Here is a 26,059-nt window from a genome sequence, read left to right as displayed (position 1 = left end):
GCTCACCTCCAGGGAGCTAAACTGGCCCTTCTTCCATCAGGAAGCTGGGGAGGCCAACTGGAAAATCCCGGTCAGCCTCCACAAACTGTGGATATCAAGGTTCTTAATGACCCTATTGGCTGCCAGCCTCATGGGAGCCGGGGGTGGGGGCGGGGCGGGGGGGGGGGGGTGGGGTGGGGTGGAGAGGGGGTGGGGCGGGGAGGTGGGGGGTCGGTGAGTAGCTCTGCTCACCTCGAACCCACCTCGGCAAGAATGGCTGATGCCAGAACTCACTACCACAGGGAGTGGTTGAGGTGAATAGCCGCGATGCATTAAAGGGGAAGCTGGATAAACACGTGAGGGAGAAAGGAATAGGAGGATATGTTGACAGGGTGAGATGAAGTTGGGGGTGGGAGGGGGCTTGTATGGAGCAGAAACACCATCATGGGTCAGTTGAGCTGAATGGGCCTGTTTCTGTGCTGTAAATTCAATGTAAAAATTATTTCTGTGAAAAGGAAGCGGACGGGGATTGGGAATCTACTTCCTTCTTCCTGGGCAGTCCCTTGGGATTGAGGATGACTTGCAGTCACTCGGGTTCGATGGGGTCTGAGGTGGCTGATCGGTCCAATGCATGGTCTGCAGACTCTGCCACACATGCGGCAAGTGGTGCTTAGAGGGTGGGGTAGATGAGGTGTTTTGGATGTTTCTGCACACTCTCCGACTTCACCTCTGCACCTTCCCCGATGAAGCCTCTCGATGTGTTCAGTACCTTCCCCAATGACCCTTCTCCATTTTGGTGGGTCACAAGCCAGGGTCTCCCATGTGTCGGCGGGGATGTGTGACCTCTTCAGGGGAGGCTTTGAGGACATCCCGAAAGTGTTCCCGCTGTTCTCCTGGGGGGTCTGCTGCTCGACCGTGTTCCGGGTGCAGCAGTGCCTTCGGCAGCCTGGGGTCTGGCATACGGGCTACATGTCCTGCCCAGCGGAGCTGGTTTTCAGTGATTGGCGCCTCGATGCTGGGAAAGTTAGCCTGGGAGAGGACTCTGCAGTTGGTACGTCTTCATAGTGACTGGATTTGGAGGACCCTATGAAGGCATCGCTGGTGGAGCTTCTCCAGTGCTTTGAGGTGCCTGCTGTCGGTTTTTTTTTTAATTCTTTCACAGGATGTGGGAAACGCCAGCTAGGCCAGCATTTGTTGCCCATCCATAATTGCCCTTGAGGAGGCAGTGGTGCTTCGAGGTCCGAAAGCTACCTTAGCACTTGCGTGTGGCAGCTTCCTTATTCCAGTCCCATGGAACTGTGCTGCACAAGCACTGGCCAAAAATGGCAATCAGAGACCGATTTCCTTCCTAGGACACGCAGTTGCAAATGAAAAGAAGCCACCGCTGTCTGAAATAAGAGGCCTATTTGGACATTGGTGCCTGCAGCCACACAAAGTCAGTCGACACCATTCACAACCAGCGTGATTTATGTTAAAGTCAAGAACCACCTCAGGAGTCTTGTGTTCAAATCCAGTGCAAATCATTTGCTTAAAGGGCTCTGTGGGTTGGTTGTCAGAGTCTTGTATGAAGTCCATTCCTGTTAGGACTGGCCTCACAACTAAATAGTTCCCGAATTTTGGAATCACAGTTCAAGTGACCACTGGATGGCTGGTGTCTGTAACTCCGTGCTGTACCTGTCCTGGGAGTGTTGGATGGGGACAGTGTAGAGGGAGCTTTACTCTGTATCTAACCCCGTGCTGCACCTGCCCTGGGAGTGTTTGATGGGGACAGTGTAGAGGGAGCTTTACTCTGTACCTAACTCTGTGCTGTACCTGTCCTGGGAGTGTTTGATGGGGACAGTATAGAGGGAGCTTTACTCTGTATCTAACCCCGTGCTGTACCTGTCCAGGGAGTGTTTGATGGGGACGGTGTAGAGGGAGCATTACTCTGTATCTAACCCCGTGCTGTACCTGTCCTGGGAGTGTTTGATGGGGACAGTGTAGAGGGAGCTTTACTCTGTATCTAACCCCGTGCTGTACCTGTCCTGGGAGTGTTTGATGGGGACAGTGTAGAGGGAGCATTACTCTGTATCTAACCCCGTGCTGTACCTGTCCTGGGAGTGTTTGATGGGGACAGTGTAGAGGGAGCTTTACTCTGTATCTAACCCTGTGCTGTACCTGCCCTGGGAGTGTTTGATGGGGACGGTGTAGAGGGAGCTTTACTCTGTATCTAACCCCGTGCTGTACCTGTCCTGGGAGTGACGGGGATAGTGTAGAGGGAGCTTTACTCTGTATCTAACCCCATGCTGTACCTGCACTGGGAGATGGGGACGGTGTAGAGGGAGCTTTACACTGTATCTAACCCCGTGCTGTACCTGTCCTGGGAGTGTTTGATGGGGACAGAGTAGAGGAGGCTTTACTCTGTATCTAACCCTGTGCTGTACCTGTCCTGGGAGTGTTTGATGGGGACAGAGTAGAGGGGGCTTTACTCTGTATCTAACCCTTTGCTTAGAATTCCAACCCAAGGTAATGTGTGTGAAGGTGAAAGGTCATGGCACAAGGTGTGACCTCATTTTCAGGCTGGTTCAGGCCTATGGAAGCTGAGTTATTCAGACAGTTCAGTTATTCTGCTCCACACAGGATTAATCTGTACAAGTTAAGTGTATGCAAAAAACTGTTACTGATTATTCAGAATGAGTTTTAACACCCTTGAATTGAGGGGGAAGTGGAACAGCGATGAGTATAGGAGCTGCTGAAGTCAAAGCGAGTTGCCAAATAGAAAACCAAACAACTGTGGATGCTTGAAATCTGAAATGAAAATAGAAAATGCCGGAAAATCTCAGCAGGTCAGGCAGCACCTGTGGGGAGAGAAACAGAGTTAATGTTTCAGGCTGTGACCTTTCACCAGAACTGGGAGAAGTTTGAGATGTAATATGTTTTCAGCACGCGCAAGAGGGGAGGGTGGGAAAAGGGGTGATTGGGTGGAAGGCAGGAGGGACTCAATGACAAAGCGCTTCATCATGAAAAGCCAAAGGGAGTGGTCATGGGACAAGAGGTGTGTCTAGAGGAGGTGTGAATGGCAGGATAGCGGCTGTCTGAAAGCAAAGTTAAGGGGTTAATGAAAGAAACAAGAGCAAAGAAACAAACGAGCAAAAGATATACAAAAGAAAATGGGGCAGAGGTTGTTAAGCTCTATGTATGGTTGCTAATTTTGCTGATGACACAAAGATAGGTAGGAGAGTAAGTTGTGAAGTGGACATAAGGAATCTACAAAGGGATATAGACAGGTTAAGTGAGTGGGCAAAAATCTGGCAGAGAGAGTTTAATGTGGAAAAATATGAACTTGTCCAATTTGGCAGGAAATATGGAAAAGCGGCATATTATCTAAATGGAGAGAGAGGTACAGAGGGATCTGGGCGTCCTGGCACATGGATCAGGAAAAGTTAGTATTCAGGTACAGCAAGTGATTAGGAAGGCAAATGGGATGATGTTGTTTATTGCAAGGGGAATGGAATATAAAAGTAAGGATGTTTTACTACAGTTGTACAAGGTGTTGGTGAGACCACATCTGGAATACTGTGCACAGTTTTGGTCTCCTTATTTAAGAAAAAGTATAAATACATTAGAAGTAGTTCAGAGAAGGTTCACGCGACTGATTCCTGGGATGCGTCGGGGGTGGGTGGGGTTATCTTACGAGGAAAGTTTGGACAGGTTGGGCCTGTATCCATTGGGGTTAAAAGAATGAGAGGTGATCTTATTGAAACATATAAGATCCTGAGGCAATTTGACAGAGTAGATGCTGAGAGGGTGTTTCTCCTTGTGGGAGAGACTAGAACCAGGGGACACAGTTTAAAAATAAACTGTCTCCATTTAAGATGGAGATGAGAAGATTTTTTTCCTCTCAGAGGGTTGTGAATCTTTGGAACTCTCTTCCCCAGAGAGTGGCGGAGGGAGGGTCAATGAATATTTTTAAGGCAGAGGTAGATAGATTCTTGACTGACAAGGGAGCCAAAGGTTATCAGGGGTAGGTGGAATGTGGAATTGAGACCCTTATCAGATCAGCCATTATCTTATTGAATGGCGGAGCAGGCTCAAGGGGCTGAATGGCCTACTCCTGCTCCTAATTCATATTTCATATGTATGGGCGCTCATAATGTTGAGTGCTTTTGTTCTTCTTCCCACCCTCCCTGCTTTCATTTGCTCCAAACATATTGCAAATCTAACTTTTCCCAGTTCTGATGAAAGGTCAGGGACCTGAAACGTTAACTCTGTTCCTCTCTCCATTCATACCGCCAGACCTGCTGTTGCCACCATTTTCTGTTTTTATCTCCTCTCGACCCCTCTTTTGTTTCATTACTTGTCCCATTACTAGCTCTTTTTACCTCAGAGCCATCACCCCTTTTGTTATTTAATCTCTCCTGCGCTCCACCCGACCACAGAGTTTCCATTTTGTTCTTCCCCTCCCCACTTTCGCTGACTCCGGACTTGTTTCAAATCTGTTAGATCTCTAACTTTCTTCAGTTCTGATGAAGGGTCATCGACTTCAAACGTTAACTCTGTTTCTCTCTCCACGGGAGTTGTCAGTACTTGTTGGTCCCTGATTCGTCCACTCACATCTTGCTTCCCAATCTCACCAGTCGTTTCATTCAGCTCTGTTCATCCTCTGTCCAATTATTTTTCGACAAGCCCAATCCACATTGAACCTGACAAAACAAAGCAAACTCTCGAAAGCTGAAAGGGGATGTTATTATCTCCGCCACAAACTCCATTCCCTCGCTACCAACTCAATTTCTCTCCCTGTCAACAGTCTGAGACTAAACCAGTCTGCTCGCAACCTTGGTGTCAAATTTGACCCAGAGATGAGCTTCCGACCACGTATATTCACTATCACCAAAACTGCCTATTTTCACCTTTTTTTAATTCATTTACGGGATATGGGTGTTGCTGGCTAGGCCAGCATTTATTTCTCATCCCTAGTTGCCCCTGAGAAGGTGGTGGTGAGCTGCCTTCTTGAACCGCTGCAGTCCATGTGGTGTAGGTACACCCACAGTGCCGATAGGAAGGGAGTTCCAGGATTTTGACCCAGTGACAGTGAAGGAACGGCGATATATTTCCAAGTCAGGGTAGTGAGTGACTTGGAGGTGGTGGTGTTCCCATGCATCTGCTGCTCTTGTCCTTCTAGATGGTAGTGATTGTGGGTTTGGAAGGTGTTGTCTAAGGAGCCTTGGTGAGTTTCTGCAGTGCATCTTGTAGATGGTACACACTGCTGCTACTGTGCATCGATGCTGGAGGGAGTGTATGTTTGTGGATGGGGTGCCAATCAAGCGGGCTGCTTTGTCCTGGACGGTGTAAAGCTTCTTTAGTGTTGTGGGAGCTGCACTCATCCAGGCAAGTGGGGAGTATTCCATCACACTCCTGACTTGTGTCTTGTAGTTGGCGGACTGGTTTTAGGGAGTCAGGAGGTGAGTTACTCGCTGCAGGATTCCTAGCCCCTGACCTGCTCTTGTAGCCACAGTATTTATATGGCTGGTCCAGTTCAGCTTCTGGTCAATGGTAACCCCCATGATGTTGATAGTGGGGGATTCAGTGATGGTAATGCCATTGAATGTCAAGGGGCGATGGTTAGATTCTCTCTTGTTGGAGATGTTCATTGCCTGGCACTTGTGTGGCGAGAACATTACCTGCAACTTGTCAGCCTAATTCGGAATATTGTCTAGATCTTGCTGCATAACATCACCCGACTTCACCCCTGTCTCAGCTCATCTGCTGCTGAAACCCTCATCCATGTCTTTGTTACCTCCAGACTCGACTATTCTAACCCACTCCTGGCTGCTCTCCCACATTCTACCCTTCATAAACTTGAGGTCATCCAAACCTCTGCTGCCTGTGTGCTAACTTACACCAAGTCCCGTTCCCCTATCACCCCTGGGCTGACTTACATTGGCTCCCAGTCAAGCAACATCTTTATTTTAAAATTCTCATCCTTGTTTTCAAATCCCTCCATGTCCTCGCTCCTCCCTATCTCTGTAATCTCCTCGAGCCCCAAACCCTCTGAGATCTCTGCGCTCCTCTAATTCCGGCCTCTTGAGCATCCCCGATTCTAATCGCTCCACCATTGGTGGCCGTGCCTTCAGCTGCCTGGGCCCCAAGCTTTGGAATTCCCTCCCTACACCTCTCCGCCTCTCTACCTCACTTTCCTCCTTTAAGTCACTCCTTAAAACTGACCTCTTTGACCAAGCTTTTGATCATCTGACCTAATATCTCCTTCGGTGTCATATTTTTGTTTTATAATGCTCGTGAAGCACCTTGGGATGTTTCAGCATGTTAAAGGTAGTCTCAATAGAAGTTGTGATATGTACCAAATTTGGGCTGCCACAAAACTCCAATGAAAAGCAGCAAATGAAAATAGAAATTATTTGAATTAAGTGGAAGTAGAGATGAAGAGCAGTAACAGTTGTCATGGCAGCAAGTGACCAATCGAGCTGAAAACTGGAAGTCTGTTAAAGGGCTATGGGGTGCCATCTTGTGGAAGGAAGCATCATTTCCATTCTTCAAGTCTACTTTGGATGCGCGAACAGATCGCCTGTTGAGAGGTAAATTGTTGGTCACTTTAGGCACCTTTAAATATAACGGAAATCACTCAGCATCAGTCTTAAGAGCTTTCAGGTCGGATATAGCATGGGTCAGGAAGCAAGTGAAAGAAAGTCTAATTAGTGCCTCAAAGTGTCTCCAACACAACTGAAAGCGTAGCAACTGTTGCTAAGCGGCCAACATGGCGATTGTTTTCCCCAGTGTAAGGTCTCATAAACATGATTAATAGCCTCAGGTGCTGTTTTGTATAGAATGACAAACGGCGGGATTTTCCGCGCCCGTCCGCCACTGGGATCTTCCGGTCCCACCACAAGTCAATGGACGTCTGGCTGGGGCACCACCTCACCCACGGCAGGTCCGCAAAATCCCGGCCATAGTATTTACTGCACAGAAACAGGCCATTCGGCCCATCTGGTCTATGCCAGTGTTTTATGCTCCATACAAGCCTCAACCTATCCTACGTGAACTCGCCCTATCAGCATTTCCTTCTATTCCTTTCCCCTCACGTGCTTATCTAGCTTCCCCTTAAATACATCGACGCTATTCACCTCAGCCTCAACTACTCCCTGCGGTAGCAGGTTGCACGTTCTAACCGCCCCCTGGGTAAAGAGATTTCTCCTGAATTCCTTTTTTTGGATTTATTACTGACTGTCTTCGTTTTGGGACTCCTGCACAAGTGGAAAGTTCGCTATTGTTAATGGTTGGTTATGTTGTTAAAGACACACAGATGATGAGCATTGTTTAATTAAGGACTGAGAGCACATATTGGCTCAGTCCATAGCACCCTCGCCTTTGAATCAGAGGGTTGTGGGTTCATGTTCCACTCCCGGAAAACCAAGAACTGTGATTGTACTCGAAAAGAGTTGCAATCTGTGACTGTTGATAACTCGAAAGAGTATAAAGAGAGTCAGAGGTGTCAGCTGTGGCTCAGTCCATAGCACCCTCGCCTTTGAATCAGAGGGTTGTGGGTTCATGTCCCACTCCTGGAGACCAAGAACTGTGATTGTACTCGAAAGAGTTGCAATGTGTGACTGTTGGTAACTCGAAAGAGTTTCCTACATGTTATGATGGAAAAATAAATAAAGAGAGTCAGAGGTGTCAGCTGTGGCTCAGTTCATAGCACCCTCACCTTTGAGTCAGAAGGTTGTGGGTTCATGTCCCACTCCTGGACTTTGAACAAAAAAACAGTCAAGAACTGTGAATGTACTCGAAAGAGTATAAAGAGAGTCAGTGCCCTTTTTGTGGTCTTGTGGAGTCCGTGGACCATGTCTATGTTAATTGTTGTAGACTGCACTCCCTTTTCAGTTATTTAAAGAACCTTTTATTACTGTATTGTTTGCACTTCAGTCTCACGCTCCTGGTCTACAGACACCCGGTGCGGAGAGGGGCCGGGTGGGAGGAGGATCTCCTCGTGAACCTGCTCCTGGGCCTGGCCAAGTTAGCCATTAACAGGTCCAGGCAGCGGGCGATCGAGGGGGTTGTCCCGCCCGACTGTCTGCCCCTCTTGCCAGGCGTCCCTGGAGAGGGAGCACGCGGTGTCTGCTGGCACCATCGAGGCCTTCTGTGCCCGGTGGGTACTGCGGGGACTGGGGTGTTTTATTGACCCCTTTAACCACATTTCGGTTTGATGTTTGTAAGTTTTCTTTAAACTTTGTCTTTGGTTTTGCAGTGACCCTAACTTAGGGGCTGTGTTTGTTTTATCCCTCATTTTTGTTAATTTAGTTTATTTAGTTGACTCCAAAAGAGCTATAAAGAGAGTCAGCCCCTTACTTTGTTAATTAGTTCATTTTTGTTCTATTGGTTTACTCAAAAGAATATAAAGAGAGTCAGCTGGGACATTGGATTTGTACTTAGGAGGCAGTGATCTGTAAGGCTGCACCCTGTGAATAAACCTACTATTAAGGAAATGATCTGTATCTTGTTTTGTACTTTACCATCTGGCTTGGACCGATTTAGCATCTATGCCCACCCGACTGAACCTCTTCATAATTTAAAGGCCTCCCAGTCTTTTTCTAGAGAATAAAAGTCCCAGCCTGTTCTATCTTTCCTGATGGGCATAGCCTTTCAGTTTTGAGATCATTCTTGTAAATCTCGTCTTGCACTTTCTCCAGTTATTCTGTATCCCTTTTGCAATGCAGAGACCAAACTGTGCACTGCTCTCTAAATGTGGTCTAACCAAGGTTCTATATAAGTTTCACATAACTACTCTGCTTTTGAATTCTGTTCCTCTAGAAATGAGCCTCAGTGCCTGATTTTCTTATGGCTTTGCAAAGGAAGTTAGACACCAGAAGAATTTGGTCTTTCTTTGATGTGGGACTATTAATGGGCACCTCAACAGATATGTGGAGCTTTGGTTTAACCCCTAAAGCACAGCTGGTACCTCCTGCAATGCAGCACACCTTCAGCACTGCCCTGGCGTGTCCAGGTTAGGCAGAGTTTCAGGGATGAGGCTTGGACCCACAACCTCCTGAACCCAGAGGCAAGAATGCAACCAGGACCTCCTTCAACCAAAATGAGGACTTGAGTTCTGAGGTAAAAATAAAGATCCGTTGAAAACGTTCACGACTAATGTTTCCGCCTCCTAGTGGAAGGAAATGGTAAAACAGCCCCACTGCCCAGTCCAACAAATAAATGGGCCGGGATTTTCCGGTCCCGCCAGTGGCGGGCATTGTCGTGGACGGGACGGGAAAATTTGGACAGTAGCCAAGAGGCAACTGACTTTTGGCTGCTCTCCAAATTTTCCTCTCCTGCCCACGACGATGCCTGCTGCTCCTAGGACAGGAAAATTCCACCCATGGTTTCCAATATGTTGTGATATGCCTTTAAGGCATATCAGCATGACATCACTACAAGGGAAATGGGTCATGTGATCCATTCTTAGTTTCACTGTTGCTTTGAGCAGAGCATACACGCACAGCTCTGATGTCTTCGAGCTCTATACCTACAACTGTTCTCATGTGCCTAGTCTGAATAAATGAACCCACAATGTGTGTATCCAATCCCCTATGAGTGATTGGTGACTTGTGTCTTGTCCAGTGAATAAGCCCAAGGTATTATATCATTATAATAACACAACATGGTGATGAACGTCATTTGCTCCGGTAATGAATGAATGGCCAAGCAGCTAAGTCTAGTTTTCCATGTCACTCCGCTAATTCCAGAATATGGTTGCTTCAGTTTGTCCTTTGCCTTGTGGAGATGGCAAGTTCCTGCTTGAGCCATGTCCTCTGGTCACAAACAATGGGCCAGATATTGCTAGAAACGTAATGGCCTATTAACAGCACTCATCATTATTCATTCATCAAAAAAAAACCCAACATAATGCAATCTGTGCAGTGAGGTTACAAAGTATAATTAACATCTGAGATGTGGCTATCATTTCAGGCGACGCCCACATCCCAAGAACGAATTTTAAATAAAAACAAGGCTAACGAAAGTACTGCGACGCATCTGTAGATGACCGATTGCAAGTCAACCTTGTGTATGATCAGTGAGGTATCTTTGGAATAGCACATGGAATATCTGACTTTCAAAAGGACATGGGAGCACTGAACAGGGAAACTCTTTCGAGTTATCAACAGTCACAGATTGTAACTCTTTTGAGTACAATCACAGTTCTTGGTTTCCGGGAGTGGGACATGAACCCACAACCCTCTGATTCAAAGGCGAGGGTGCTATGAACTGAGCCACAGTTGACACCAACGTGGACGTGGATGATAATGGGACTTGGGGCCCTGAGCAATGACGTTGAACTAATAGGCGTCAATTTATTGCCATTGGGGAACAGGTTCAAAGGAGAGATATTCCAGGATTTTGAAGTGGTGAGAGGCCTGGTTAATGTGGAGGGAAGCAGGTTATTAATCTTAGATTGTGAGCACAGAACCAAAGAATGCAAATCTCAATTTAAGACGTTTAAAGTTAAGCCAGTAATTCAAAACATCTATTTCCCAAGAGGCAGTGAAACAGAGCCTCAAGTGCAATCAGTTAATGTGTTGATTAACGCTCATTAGAAGGGAGGTAGATATAGAATTAGTTTGCAGCAGGAATGAGCATTATAAATAGATATAGTGATGATCAGGTGCAACATGACTCATAAAGAGTTCCTGGACTGTTGTGGCCATGGAAATATCACTCCAAGGAAGACAACATGAAGAGTGAAGAGTATAGGATGAAGGCTAGAAAGGCATTCAGGGCTTTAATTTGACTTAACTTTGTGGCCAACGAGATTCAATTGGGCAGTCAGGACCAATCATAGAGTAGATTGTACACGCTCTGTGAAAGAAATGGTCCCAAGAAGCCAAGTGTCAGCTTTGGCTCAGTGGGTAGCACTCTAACCTCAGAGCCAAAAGGCTGTGGGTTCAAGCCCCACTCCAAAGACTCAAACACAGCCCTCTCGATTTATTTTCCCAGGGGAGCACTGCTCTGTTGAAATCCTAACCGAGACACTGCCTGCCCTCTCGGGTGGATATAAAAGATCTCGTGGCACTATTTTGAAGAAGAGCAGGGGGGAGTTCTCCCTCGTGTCCTGAGCCAATATTTACCCCTCAACCAACATCATAAAAACAGATTATCTGGTCATTATCACATTTCTGTTTGTGGGAGCTTGCTATGCACAAAGTAGCTGCTACATTACAACAGCGACTACACTCGAAACGTTAACTGTGTTCCTCTCCGCAGATGCTGTCAGACCTGCTGAGTTTTTCCAGCTATTTTTATTTTAGTCTTCAAAAGTACTTCATTGGCTGGAAAGTGCTTTGAAACGTCCTGAGGTTGTGACAGGCGCTACATAAATGCAAGCCTTCCTCTGTTCTTTCTACTTTCATGAAATCCTTCCCTATTTGCTTGATCCCTCCTTGAGGTACATTATGAAACTCTTTCGAGTTATCAACAGTCACAGATTGCAACTCTTTCGAGTACAATCACAGTTGTTGGTTTCCAGGAGTGGGACATGAACCCACAACCCTCTGATTCAAAGGCGAGGGTGCTATGAACTGAGCCACAGCTGACACCTCTAGGTACATGATGAAGGTTGACTTCATTGCTGTGGGTTAAAAGTGCTGTCCGCAGCCCTGTCAATCAGGATACCACTGGACAATACGGGGAATACTGCACAAAACTCGATTGCTCACTGTAAACTGCTGTTGATAAGAGGAGGGAAAACTGAGCACACAGTGCCCAGGTATCTCCATTTGTAAGAGTTGGGATCCTGAAGCAACTCAGACAAACACGTTTCCCCTTTAATTATATAATGACAGGCAAATCAGCATTAACAAAGTGACTAACACTGCAACTGGCATTTTGGAAGAATGCACGGTTAACTCTGAACATCAGATAGACTTCTTGAACCAACAAAGGGTTTGTTAATAGATAGAATGGCCTCGTGCCTAGCAGAGCTGGCCATCAGGTTGGAGTGGGGGGGGGTGGGGGTGGGGGCAGTTGTGTGGTGGGGGGGGGGTCAGTGGGGGAGGGGGGGGGGGTGAGGGGGCAATGGAGGGGGCGGGGGGAACCTTGTCGAGTCGCTATCACAAATTCGGCGGCTAGAACTTAAAAAGAAGCCTTGCCATCTGCCCCTTTCAAAGTGAAGAATAATGATGAAGAATTGCGTCTAGCTTTAAATGCTTCATTTCCCCACTCCCCCCTCCCCGACCCCACCACTCTTTCTGTCATAGCCATTTAACTGTTTTTGTTAGAACAGCCTGTGTGGTGTTGGAAGCACTGGGAAAAGCAGCTGCACAAACCAGTCGGAGCTGATACCAGGTATGAGAAGCAAACTGACACACACACACACACAGCTGAAGTGAGGAGATTGGCACAGTATGTCCACTGATGTTAATTCAGATTCCTCCCACCACTGAATTCGAGATGTTCCCTGAGCTAAGGGGGAGGCTGGGGGTGGTTCTGTAATTGTTCTTAAGTGTCGAGCTTTGATTTGGCAGTCTACAAAACGGCAGCGAATCGGATCGATGTTGCTATGCTCGAACACGAGGGCTGATTCAGAATGGCACACAGCAGCGTGGCACACTGAAGCCCTGGTACACTGCAGCGGGTTAGACAGTGGGCTTCCACCCGTGACCTTCTGCAATCTGAGCTCCTGAGCCAGGGGCATGGGCTGAGGGTGGGCCAGGCGCCTCCCAGCAGGGAGGGAGAGAAGACTCAGAGAAACGTTCACTCTTGTGCGCTGCCTGGCACACGGTGCCATAGCAACATGGGCAGAGGCCTAAGGCCTAGCAACAGGTTGCAGGTGGAGAGAACAGAAAAGGGGGATACAAATCTATTTTACAGAGATTTTACCAATTATGCGCTAGTCCAGCTTTTTCACATTTCTACGTTAATTTATCTAGGCCCTTTCAGACATGAAACAGCTGAGAACTATATGAATGAAAAAACTGTGAAGGGAGTGGAACTTCAACATGAGTATCTCCTTAAAGAGGGACCTCGCCATTGGGGACACTTGAAAGGGGAGTTTTACTATCCTTTTAAGGATGTGGTCTATCATAGAGATTATTTCTTTTACAAGATGAAGTTTATTTACTTTGGTTAATATTGAAAATATCAAAACTGGCATTAATAGATTCTTGTTAGGCAAGGGTATTTATGGTTATGAAACCAAGGCCAGTAGATGGAGATAAGATGAAGATTAGTCATGATCTCATTGAATGGCTGAATAGGCCGGAGGGGCTGAATGGCCTCTTTCTGTTCTTACCCTCTTGTCCCTATTCCTATAGATCCTAGGGCAATGCGCTTGCTTGAAAGTCAGACGCGAGGCTTATTGTACACGACTGTCGGCGCAATTTATCATCCCTCCGAGCCCAGCTTCTCACGGTGAATGCAAAATAGGCCTCTCTCTCTCTCTCTCTCTGCTAAGTTTTTTTAAAATTTGAAGAATGAATTGCCAACGAGGTAATTTGGCGCAGTGACTGGCAGCAAAGAGGCACGTGAATTAACATCAACTGAGCGGCGCTTCAAGGCATTCAAGAGGGCATTGGATGGTTATTTAAATAGAAACAATGTGCAGGGTTACGGGGAAAAGGCAGGAGATTGGCACGAGGTTAAAATGCTCAGAGAGCCGGTGCAGCCTCGATGGGCCGAATGGCCTCCTCCTATACCATAACAATTCTCACAATGCTCACTCCGGGTCTTTCAGTGGCCATGTTCTTTCCTCACGTTGTCACTCCCAATAACTCTCACAAGCCCGGTCCCCAGTTGTTGTTATCGACTACCACTCTTTAACTAAGATACGTCACAATGAGAGAAAGCAGCAGGAAAAGGCAGGTATAATTCAACAAGTGTGAACTGTTCATCTTAATTCTTTCCTATTCATTTTCAATGGTAATGTCCTTCAAAAAAAGATCTGTCAGGAGATACCTGCTTAAAAGATGATGGTGGGGCCTTACTAAAAGGAACACCTTTCTTTCTTAAAGCGATGCTGAAAGTCCCCTTAAAGGGATAGTGCTGGTGGCGCTCCCTCTTAAAGGTGAGACTCTGTCTTTCAAAGGATTAATAATGGTAAGACTTTCTTAAAAAGAGTGCTGTTCGAGAGGTTCTGGTAGAATTACTGATGGGGAGATTCCATCCTCAACGATGATCAATGATTCTTAAAACTCTTAAACTCTTAAAAGGGTTTTGAAGTTTCTCTTTAAAAATTCACTGATGATGCGGCTCTGTCTTAAAAGAAATAGAAATAGTCTTTATACATAACAAAAACAAAAATACCTGGAAAAACTCAGCAGGTCTGGCATCATCTGCGGAGAGGAACACAGTTAACATTTCGAGTCCGCATGACTATTCAACAGAACTAAGGAAAAAGTCTTTATAAGTAATTGCCTTTTCACAGCCACAAGCGCTTCACACCCAATGAGTTACTTTTGAATTGTAGTCCCTGTTGTTGCTGGCAGTCAACTTGTGCACAGCAAGATCCCACAAACGGCCACTGAGATAAACCCCATCCTATAGCTCAGCTTACAGGCTTCTCGAGGCCCTCCGGACTAGACCATCAATAACTAAAATGCCGCACCCACAACCTAATGTGCCTCACAGGCAGAAACTGTATATGTTGTAGAATCTGACAGCAGATAGGGAGGCCAATCAGCCCACAAGCCTGTGATAGCTCCTTGAAAGGCCTATCCAATTTGTCCCACTGCCCTGCTCTTGCCCCATCACCTTGCAAATCGTTCTTTCTCATGTAGGTATCTAACTCCCTTTTGCAAGTTATTACTGAACCTGCTTCCAACGCCCTTCCAGGCAGTGTATTCCAGATCATCATAACTCACTTCATAACAGAAAAAAATCTAATTTCTCCCCTTGGAGCTTTTGCTAATGATCTCAAATCTGCAATCTCTGGTGAGTGAGGCTCCTGCAAGCGGAAACAGTTTCTCCCTATCTATTCCATCGAAATCCTTCCAATTTACTTAAATCTTGTAATCTACTCTGTTTGATCCAAATGCTATTTACTTGCTTCACAATTAATCACTTCCAAGAATCTGGCCTTTTCTACCTTGCACCATCCCCAAGGGAAAAGAACAGTGACTTAATCCATTGCAGTCCCTCTGAAGCTCAATTTACATAAAACACTTTAAATAGCGTCACTATCTTACACTCCACTCGCCCTCTTTGTCTGATACACAGCCTCAGTCCTCTTCTCAATACAGCTTCCATTAAAAACTGCACTTCCCCCGGAGAAACCGAGTCCCATTCACCCACCACCCTCGTGCACTCTGGCTCTACACTGGCTCCCGGTCCAGGATTCTCAGCCTTGTGTTTAAACCTTTCCATCGCCTCACTCCCCCCTCGCTATCTCTGCAGCCCTCCGGGATCTCTGCGCTCCTCCAATTCTGGTCTCTCGCACATCCCCAATTGTAATTGCTCTGCCATTGGCCGTGCCTTTAGCTGGCTAGACCCTAAGCAGGGGAATTCCCTCCCTACATCTCCACCTCTCTACCTCACTTTAATCCTTCAAGACGCTTCTTAAAATCTACCATCTCGATCGAGCTTTCAACCACCTGCCCTGATGCTGCCCGGTGTCGAACTTGGCTCGATTTGCATTCCTATGAAACACCTCGGGGCATTTTTAACTACATTAAAGGTGCTATATAAATGCAAGTTGATGTTGTTGAATAGAAGACACAGGTGCAACCTCAGGTTTCAGCTGAAGTCAGGACACTGTTCCGATTATCACTTTCATAATTTACGACACAGTCTGAGCCCTTGACTGTGTAGCAGTCTGGTAACCCCGGTAACCCCGCCTTGGATGTCAACTATTATTGTGATGTATCGTGAACAGCTAAACAGATGATAGCAGAGGCTCGGTCGAAGTGTGAAGTTATCCACTTTGGTAGAAAAAACAGAGAGGCAGAGTATTATTTAAATGGGGATAGATTGGGAAATGTTGATGTACAAAGGGACCTGGGTGTCCTTGTACACCAATCACTGAAAGCAAGCATGTAGGTGCAGCAAGCAGTTAAGGCAGCAAATGATGTGTTGGCCTTCATTGCGAGAGGGTTTGAGTACAGGAACAAGGATGTCTCACTGCAGCTGTACGGGGCCTTGGTGAGACCACACCTGGAGTATTGTGTGCAGTTTTGGTCTCCTTACCTAAGAAAGGATATACTTGCCATAGAGAGAGTGCAGCAAAAGTTCACCAGACTGATTCCTGGGATGGCAGGACTGTCGTATGAGGAGAGATTAGGCCGACTAGGCCTCTATTCACTGGAGTTTAGAAGAATGAGAGGAGATCTCATTGAAATGTATAAAATTCTGACAGGGATGGACAGACTGGATGCAAGGATGATGTTTCCTCTGGCTGGGGGGGTCTAGAACAAGGAGTCACAGTCCCAGGATACGGGGTAGACCATTTAGGACTGAGATGAGGAGAAACCTCTTCACTCAGAGGGTGGTGAACCTGTGGAATTCTCTACAACAGGAGGCTGTGGAGGCCAAATCACTGAATATATTTAAGAAGGAAATAGATTTCTAGACTCTAAAGCCATCAAGGGGTATGGGGAGAGAGCGGGAGTACGGTGTTGAGATAGAGGATCAGCCATGATCATATTGAATGGTGGAGCAGGCTCGAAGGGCTGAATGGCCTACTGCTGCTCCTAGTTTCTATGTTTCTATGTAGTGGAAAATGTTCCCAATCGTGGTGGAAAAAAGTCTCCAAGAGTGCTGGGAAGAATATCAACATGAAGACTCTATTTAAAAAGGTTAATCTGACAAGTAGAAGATAATATATAAAATATATTAAAACTCTGTTCACACTTCCTGTGAGTGTTCCCCATTACTACAATAGAAGCTGCCTATGTAAATAAGTCACGTTGTAATTGTACCCTCCCACCAGTGGAGGTGCTAAAGGCATGGCTTACAGCATGATGAGTTCACTTCCATTTCTATAGTAAATGGGACATGGGAATTTATAAAGGGACTCGAAAATTAAGGACTGGATGACTGCCATTCTAAAACAGTGGCTAAATTACACCGCACACCATGGGACATTTATCCCCCCCTCCCCCCGCCCTTTTAACTCACTTTGCCTAAAGTGTACACATGGTCTTAACTGTGCAACATCATAGGAGACTGACCAGCCTTCATACACCAGAGGGATCTTTGTGTGGACAATGTGTAAGATTACATATGTAAGTCCTAAGTATTGCAGCAGTTCAAAACGTTTTAGAAAATTCCAGCAGCCTACAAATAATGATTTACTATTCCGGGTTGGGGCAGCTTTAGTAGCTAAAGTTGGCCTCTGCCAACCTGAGTGAGGGAAGGCAATAATAAGCCAGGGTTCCCACTCCTGCTCATTATCCAGTGCTCTCTGCTAGCAAGCGTGTGTGTGCAACTTAGGAGGGAACTGGTTTAGATTTGGCTTTGCTGGGCAAATAGCCTCACACACACCCTCCAGGCTGACGTAAAGAATGGGCGCTTGGGTGAGGTAGTGGCATGTTGCCAGCAGCATGCCCTGGCACAAACCACAGGAGGGGAGGAGTCAGTAGAATAATGGATGGAAAGCATCAATAGCCTCCAAGAGGTTGAGTTGCATCATGAACTGTGACACTGAGGGCCGGATTTTGCCACCCCCCCCCACCCCCCCACACTGTGTCAGGCAGCTGAAAATGGAAGTGGGGGGAAACTGTAAATACAAATTTCCCACCAGATTCCCATCGGCTGCTATTTTGACTGGCACAGGAAACATGGCAGGTCACGACCCAACGCTCACTCGGAGTGACATTAGGTTCAGCCGTTTAGATGCTTGCCTCAATTTTGAATTCCCTGAGTGCGAAATCTTCAGCGAGGCGTGAGGCTTCCTGAAGGCTGTGTGAAACATATCAGGTCAGTTAGTTTGTGAACCTTGGAGGAAGCCTCTTGTGGGGTTGAGAAACTTTTGACAGGTAAGTATGCAGGTAAGTACAAAAGGTGTTGCCAACGTCAAATGCCATAACTAGATACGGCATGGCAAGTCTGCTTTTAATGCAGTAATTTAACATAGGGCCCTGTCCTTATAAGGTAAGTGGCCATTAATTTGATCAGCATTGTGTAAGTGTTCAGATGCGTTAGGGTACTTTTTTTCCAATAGATAAAGTGCTCTTCTGCATTCAAGAATATTGAGAATCAGATATTAACATGTCATCTGGACCCTATGCTTTGGTTTTTACATTAATTTAAAGCTCAAATGTCTTTTGAGCCGTTTAAGTAGTTGAACAGACTTCGCTGACCCTTTGAAAAAAATGAACAGATGGCCCATCTGTTCAGGAAACTTCATACGCTCCATTGTATTGAGCTCTGAAGCGTTTGTATATACAGTTGTGCAATAGAATCTAATTATGAATGCTTGGCTGAGCTCCAAGTGCCACTAATGGACTTAGCTCAGCAGGAGTTGATTACACAGTTGTGAAGTGGATTGTGAGCTTTGTTTGACATTTTATGAGCAGTTTATTGGTTAAACATGTCTTGAAGAAGTTTATCAATGGCTTTTCGTTTATTTTGACACATTTATGAGCACTTAAAAAGAATGGGTTTTTTCAAGGGGAATTTGAATGGCTGTGTATTTGATTGACAGTTTTATGAGGATCAATGTCTTTCAAGTGGAGTTTGAATGGACAATTGTTTATTTAGTTCATGAGCATTTCAAAGACCTCCCAGTGTTATTATAGGGCTCATGAGTTCTGTTCATAGAGGATGCTTAGTGAGTGGGTGTGGAGGATGCATAGGAGGCATGGGGGATATGAGGGGGCATGGAGGATGCATGCAGGGCCTATGGAGGGGACATGAGGGGAAGAAGGGGCCATGAGGGTATAACGGATGCATTGGGGACATGGAGGGAGCATGGGGGCATGTGTGGGGTGTGGGGGGGGGGGGTGCTGAGCGATGAGGGGGATTGAGGGCTATGGGGCCACAGAACTAGGCCAATGTCCCAATGAACATGCCGGCCTTGGCATCTGCCCACCTCTGTTCCCACCTCAGGCCTGCTTCGGGAGGCAGCAGCCCCGAATCCAGCCCATCCCTAACTCCCCTGGGGGGGAAAAACATTCAGATCTCAGGAGCGCAATGTCGGGAAATGACCCGACTCACAATTCCTGAACCTCTCATGAATATCTGGCCCTGAGTCTCTAAACATCAGCAGAAGGCCAAGATAAAAATGCCACTCTTCATTCAATTGCTGCAATTTAATTTCAGTTGAATATAATCAGTGACATGTTAGCCTGCGTACATTTTCATAGTTAAAGGGTGCAGGAAGTTCCGCTTATATGGCACCTTCGCTCAGAAATGCCCCAAAGTGCTTCACATACAATGAATCAATTTGAACAATGCTCATTGTTATGTAGACAAACACTGCTGCCATTTTGTGTACAGCATGATCTCCCACCCACAGTGATGAAATATTAATCTATTCTTGGTGGTGTTAGTTAAGGGAGGAGGGTTGGCCAAGATGTCTCCTTACTCTATTTTGAATAATCGCTTGGAAATACAGGACTCAAGTATTGCTGAAAACTGACCGTATTCAACTAGCTCTTGCAAAATTCAGAGCATAATGTCTAATGTTGGATGTGATTCCATGATCGGACAGCACTTATTGAACAATCCTGAGTGTGCTAAGAATTACACTGGCAACCAATTTAAGATTATCATTTGGGTTCGCAATATGGCTCACTTACACTTGCTAGAAGTTGTATATATTCATAGGGACTTGTCCTCTGCAGGAAAACAGAACATGTCCAGGCATTGCACATTTTTTTTGAATTAAACAAAAGCCTGCGGTACTATAGTTCCCTGGTGCATTCTGCATGACAATGTCTCAACCAAAGTTGACTTGTCAACCAATCAGCACCCTTTTCTCATGCAGCATAAATTGTTGCTCCCTTTGAAATTTGGCATTCTTTCATCTATCCTGATAAATGCAAGATGAACAGCTTCAACGGTATGTCTCTTATTTTATCAGCAATACTTCTTTGAATAGTAGCATTGGGTCTTTGACCACCGCCTGAATGAGCAGACTGGGCCTCTGTTTATTGTCTCATTCAAAGGATGGTAGCCATGACAATGCAGCACCTCTGTGTCAGCCTCGAATAAGTGTTCATATCTTAAAGCGGGCTTAAACCCACAACAGCCTGAGCTCAGAGCAACAGGTATTACTAACTGAGCTAAGCTGACACTTAATAAAAATCTAAACGGCTTTTTACAAGAAAAATATTTATTGGAATAAGTGCTGAGGCACTTGAGGCTTCAAGTGCAATTTCACATTAACATTGAGGAGTTTAGTACAGAATAAAATATTTACCTTTATTACTTCTTAGGTCCCGATTCCACCTCTGATCTCCCAACAAGTTCAATGTGGCTGCCAAGGTTTGCAAGTCTTGAAGAAATATATCTAGAACTTTCCACAGGATCTTGGTTTATAATGAAAAGATAAAGAGATGTAGGGGGTTGGGGGGGTAGAGGGGAGAGGAGAGAGAGAGAGAGACTGAGGGGAGGAGACGGAACCAAAAGTCCATGGACAGATCCAGTTGTTTGTTTTTTCTTGACAGGGGTGGGGGAACATGGGGAGGGGACAATCTTGAGATTTGGCTGCCTTGGCAGGAAAGGGGTGGAGCTGGGAACCAGGGAATGGTGAACAACCTGGTCTTAAAGCCAAGCCGGAAAAACACACAGACTCGCGATCCCAAATTGGAGGTCAAAGATGGGATTGACAAAGGTCCCTGGGAGCAAAACGGCTTCCTTCAAAGCCAACTGTCCGACCTCAAAGCGACTATGGGGAGGTCATGACCCCCGCAACCCCAAATGGCTCTACCGCCGAACGGATATATAACTCAGCTACTGAACCTGGGGGCAACCATTTTGATGTGATCCCATGCTACAGCACTGCTGTAATGTTACCAAGACCATTGGGTGAAGTGTGCTACATTTATGATTATGTTGTAAAGGTAACCCAGAAAGTAACAAGGGGAACCCATCAAATAAAAACCACCACTGCCTTTTCTTTCCTCTTTTGTTTTCTCTTCAAGGCACCCATCCACATCTTCTGCTCCAAACACCTCAGGTTTTGTAAGAGAACAAAAATGAACATGCATGTATATAGCGTCTTTCATGCCATCAGGACCTGCCAAAGCATTTTACAGCCAGTGAAGTGCTTTTGAAGTGTGTGGTCTCTGTTTAGGGTTCCCAACCCTCCAGGATTGGCCTGGAGTCTCCAGGAATTAAAGATCAATCCCCAGGACACTTCTATGTGCAACCCTGGAGAAAAATCATCGGGGCATTAAAAAAGATTGTTTCTTGTCATTTTCTTTGAACATTTCTCGTTGCCAGATCTGAAAATATTGAAAATCGGGGGGATAAAAGGCTGTTTGGCTGACAGTCAAGCATCACCCAATTGGGTAATGAGTCTTTTTGCTTTCCAATTGGTGTAGGAGGGCCGTGAGTCACAAGGATGGATGTGTTGGCCGACTAATGGCTGGAGTGTGGGGGCAAGTCATGTGATGGAACCTCCAGGAATACATTTAATCACAGTTGGCGACCCTAGTTATTGTAGAATGGTGGGGGAGATAGGGGAGCAATTGGAAACGTTTGAGGCTCAGTTCTGAGTCAAACAGAGCATCCAGTTGGCACTTGGTGTCTGCGCTTCAGGGGGGAATGAAGGCAGCAGGATGCAGTTTCACTGAGGGTTATAAGAAAGGTTCTGCTCTTAGCAATACTTAACAGTCCTGGCTAATCAACCCCTGCACATTAGCCAGGCAATCCTACACCAACAACAATAACCTGTCTTTATATAGCGCCTTTAATGTAGTAAAACACCCCAAGATGCTTCACAGGTGCCTTATCAAACCCAAAGGACATATTAAGATAGGTGACCAAAATCTTGGTCAAAGAGATAGAATTTAAGGAGCGTCTCAAAGGAGGACAGAGAGGAGGGAGAGCTGGAGACGTTTATGGAGGGAATTCCAGAGTTTAGGACCTAGGCAGCTGAAGGCGCGGCCGCCAATGATGGAGATCACAGATGTGCAAGAGGCTGGAATTGGAGGAGCGCAGAGATCTTAGAGGGTTGTAGAGCTCCAGGAGGTTATAGAGATAGGGCAGGGAGAGGTTATATTTATATTTATGGGATTGGAGGGAGGAAGCTCAGCTTTGTACTGCCAGTATACATATGAGAACTGATTCCATACTCGTGGATAAAGTCACAGAGGGGCAACATAGACTAGAGAAATAGGAGGTCGGGGAAGGGTGTGGGCCACACCAGGGGGTGACCAGGTAGGCTGGGGAAAAGATTTCCGGAAATATTCTGGCTGTGCTTGGACATATAGGAATGGAGCCATGAGAAGCCTGTCTATTCAGAATGGGGTGCGTACGCCATCTTTAAAATGGTGACAGGAAACACTATTTTTTCTGTACATGCCTGCTGTCCGTGTAGCCATCACATGACTCCCGCACTAGTCCAATCCCGCCATAGCGGGACCCGAAAATCCCGGCCACGGTCTCAGCGGAGAAGTGAAAACATTTGCATTCCCCATGGTCGCTAATGGATAGGCCCAAACCTGCACAGGTTGACCACGCACACTTAAAACTCTCGCCCACGCAAACATGTGCAGACCGGATTTAACAGGCATGTGCACAACAGTGTCCCGAGGTCTTTCAGCCCTGGGTTCACGAATTGGAAGCGGGATTTGAACCAACTAAAGTTTGGCTGCAGTTGACGTCAAACTGTCTTCAGCTGATTTGGCTTGGTATCAGCAGGACATAAAGATTACAGCCTCATCCAGCTAACAGCGGAGGAATAAACACTTAGCATTGACGCACATAGTCCGCCACATGGGCACAAATATGTGCACAGGTACATAAAACACAGCCACCTTTCAGCGAATCACAATTAATGCTTGGCTCCAAACCTAAATCTCCCCCCCAACCGGGTCAGCTCAACTTCCAATGCAAGAACTGGAGCGGAGAATTTGATTGATGCCTCTGTGTCGCACATTGCTTGTTATGGGTTCTGCTGTGCAAAACGTTCCCATCACACGATCACTGGCTCATCACGGAGGTGGACCACAGCCAGGAAGGTTGGCACCAGCTTATCCTCAACTGAAGACAAGCTTGGCTTCCTGTGGGACTTTTATTTTTGAATACTAATTTTGATCCTGTTCTGCAATCCTAGTTGGTTCTCTATGCCAACACAAACATAGCCTGGAACCAAGGGTCCGATTGCTAATCAGAGGGCTGTGAAACATATAAACAGAGGCAGAAACAACTTTCCTTACCTTCGCCTGTTGGGAATAAGCATTCCATCGTGACCGACCTGGGGGCTTCAGAGACACTAGCAGCACTTGTGAAACTTGTATCCCTAGGAGGACCCTGGGCAGCAGCAGCTTCTGGTGGGGCCCAGCCAGTCTTGGGGTGCCCTGGGTCATTCTTGGCCTCTTTGCTCTCTCCTGTCTGCACTCCCTCATTACTGGTGGTCTCAAGTTCCCTCGCCTCTGTTGCCACTTCGCACGGATCTGAAAGCTGCAGAAACAAAGAGCACACCAAATCAGCGTGTCTCATGACCGGAAAGCCACGGACTAACTCGTCTGAACCTATCCACAAGTGCTTTCCAGGTTTCAGTACAACTCTATCGGAAAATTTTCACAGGCTTCTTTTAGCCAAGCCTGGCATTTGCGTTGTTTGGGTTGGCAGCTTTAACAGTACCAGCTCTACCAGGCTCTTGTGCCTGATGATTTCTCAATATGGTACCTATCCTGAGCGAGGCCCGGTTTGTGGGCTAGGTGCTAAGTGAGCAGCGTGGGCAGACAAGCAAATCAACCTTGGAGAGGAGCTAATTGAAAAGCGCCAAGGATACAACATAGCATAAAGCTAACACTACGTGTACAATGATTTGTATGGTGTACATGACAGATGTATGCCAGTTGTAGCAGAGTGTACTCAGCAGAGACATAAGGCAAACAAACAAACAATCACTGGCTCCCCTTTCACAGCAACGAACAGTAAGTCCTGTTATGAAGTAACAGATCCTCTACTGTAACAGAGCATATATTTACACATATTTACATAAAGGCATATACTGGCTGAATTGGCTATGTCTGAAATTATCTTCGAGCTAGTGAGAGAGAGCGGCAGCCGCCCATCTTGTAAGATGATGGCTTGTGCTGTGGCTGTGTTAACCATCACCTAGTGTGGCTCAGGAGGCCCACCCTGGCCTGGCAGTCTCTGCTGCATTTGCTGCTGAGGAAGACAGTGGGCTGAGAAGGTGCAGGGTTCACTGGCCTCTGTTATCTTCTCGGCCAGCTGAGCTTTTCAGTTCTGCTCGCCTCTTCCAATACCCTTCCAAACAGTCAGCCTCCAGGGGACATGATTGTCACTGACTGTCTCCTAGTTGATCTCCTTTTCGCGGGGGTGTGAGAGCCCAGCAGGTTGTGACCCAGTGACCAGCTCACCATACAGAAAGTCTTTGGGTATATGTTCATCATCCATCTGATGAACGTGGCTGAGCCAGTGCAGAACTTGTTGACGTAGCAACGAGTGTATGTTGATGGAATTAGCACACTTCAGGACCTCTGAGTTGGTGACCTTGTCCTGCCAAGGGATGCCGAGGATACATCTGAGACAGCAAGGGCAGAAACAGCTCAGCTTTTTCTCCTGCCCAGCACATGTTGTCCAGGTCTCACCACTGTAGTGTACTGAGGATGCAGGTTTGATAGACTCTCAGTTTGGCGTTCTCAGTCAGGTTACTGTTGTTCCACACTCTCTTACCCAGCTTGGACATAACAGCTGCAGCTGAAATAATCCACACAATAGCATCCCTCACCACCTCAGGTTGTCCCGAAGCGATTTATAGCCATCGAAATACTGCTGAAGTGCACTTATGGTTGTAATGAAGGAAAACATAGCCAATTTTTACACAACAACAATGAGGTAACGAGCAGGTAGGTCTGGTATATGGGCTTTGGTTAAATATTGGCCAGGACACTGGGGAGAACTCCCCTGCTCTTCTTCGTAATAGAGTCATAGAATCTTTTACATCCACCTGAGAGGGGCAGATGTTTAACGTCTCATCCCAAAGACAGCACCTCCGACAGTGCAGCACTCTCTCAGCACTGGAGCGTTAGCCTCTGTTATATGCTCTAGTCTGTCAAGTGGACTTCAACTTGTAGAAACAACAGCTACGTTTAATTTTGTAACCAAAGCACGTAGCAATTATTAATTTTAATTGTGGGCCATCAAGCCTTTCAAAGCCCTAAGGTCAACCCTTAGAGTTAAATTTCACTTCTAAAATAATACCCTTGCTGAAAAAGAGATTTTTTTGGGGGGTGGGTAGGGGGTGTTGAAGGACTGAATTCTAACTTGAAGGGTTGTTTGGAACACAATGCTGCAAATCAGTCATTCAACCCCAAGAGTGAAGAGGTTACCAACTCTGGTTGGAAGTATTCCTGGAGGATTCATCACATGACATGCCCCCCCCCCCCCACCTGAACCTGCAACTGTCCCGCCCCCACATTCCCACCATTGGTCACTCAACACGTCCATCATCACAGTGCCCCGCCTTCCCATGGCCAGTCAGATAGCCAGCAGAGTCTTCAATACCAGATTGGTTGGTTGTGGCTGTCAAACAGCTTCTTATTCCCGTGTCCAATAATTATAAGTAATAAACATGTGTTTGAAGAATTTTTTTTTATATAAAATACTTTTTTGTTGATGTACCTATGATTTTTCTCCCCAGTTTCACTTGCAGCAGTGATCTGGAGATCAACTTTCCATTGTGGGAAGCTCCAGGGCAGTCTGGTAGAGTTGGCAACTCCAGTCTCTGGTTCCTTAGGTTCAAGGGATTGATATTGTTCAACCCTTCGCACTTGGATGGTTGATCAGAGTAAAGCCAAGATTTTACCATGAGGTGAGAGACAAGCGTGGGACCAATCAGGTGAGGTTCAGCCTGGCCTATGTTAACTCCAGGGCCTCACTTTAATAAATCAGCCTGAACTCCCGCCCATATCCAGCGCCAATGACGCAGAGAAGTGGGAAGAATCATGATGGAAGGAGAAGC

The 26,059-nt window shown here is 46.4% G+C and overlaps 1 protein-coding gene across 4 annotated transcripts in view; it reads right to left on the bottom strand.

Moving 5' to 3' along the window:
- Positions 1-26,059, bottom strand: part of LOC144672737 (rho guanine nucleotide exchange factor 25-like) — a 327,184-nt gene that overhangs the window by 289,185 nt on the left and 11,940 nt on the right. For all 4 annotated transcript variants that reach the window (XM_078534695.1, XM_078534698.1, XM_078534696.1 and 1 more), the window contains exon 2: positions 23,283-23,526. In XM_078534695.1, coding sequence (XP_078390821.1) covers positions 23,283-23,526 — 244 coding nt within the window. The remainder of the gene's footprint in view (positions 1-23,282; positions 23,527-26,059) is intronic.

This window comes from Cetorhinus maximus, chromosome X (assembly GCF_964194155.1).
Source record: "Cetorhinus maximus chromosome X, sCetMax3.hap1.1, whole genome shotgun sequence".
Lineage (NCBI taxonomy): Eukaryota > Metazoa > Chordata > Chondrichthyes > Lamniformes > Cetorhinidae > Cetorhinus > Cetorhinus maximus.
The sequence above is the reverse complement of the archived record's forward strand: the minus strand, read 5'-3'. Positions and strand labels throughout refer to the sequence as shown.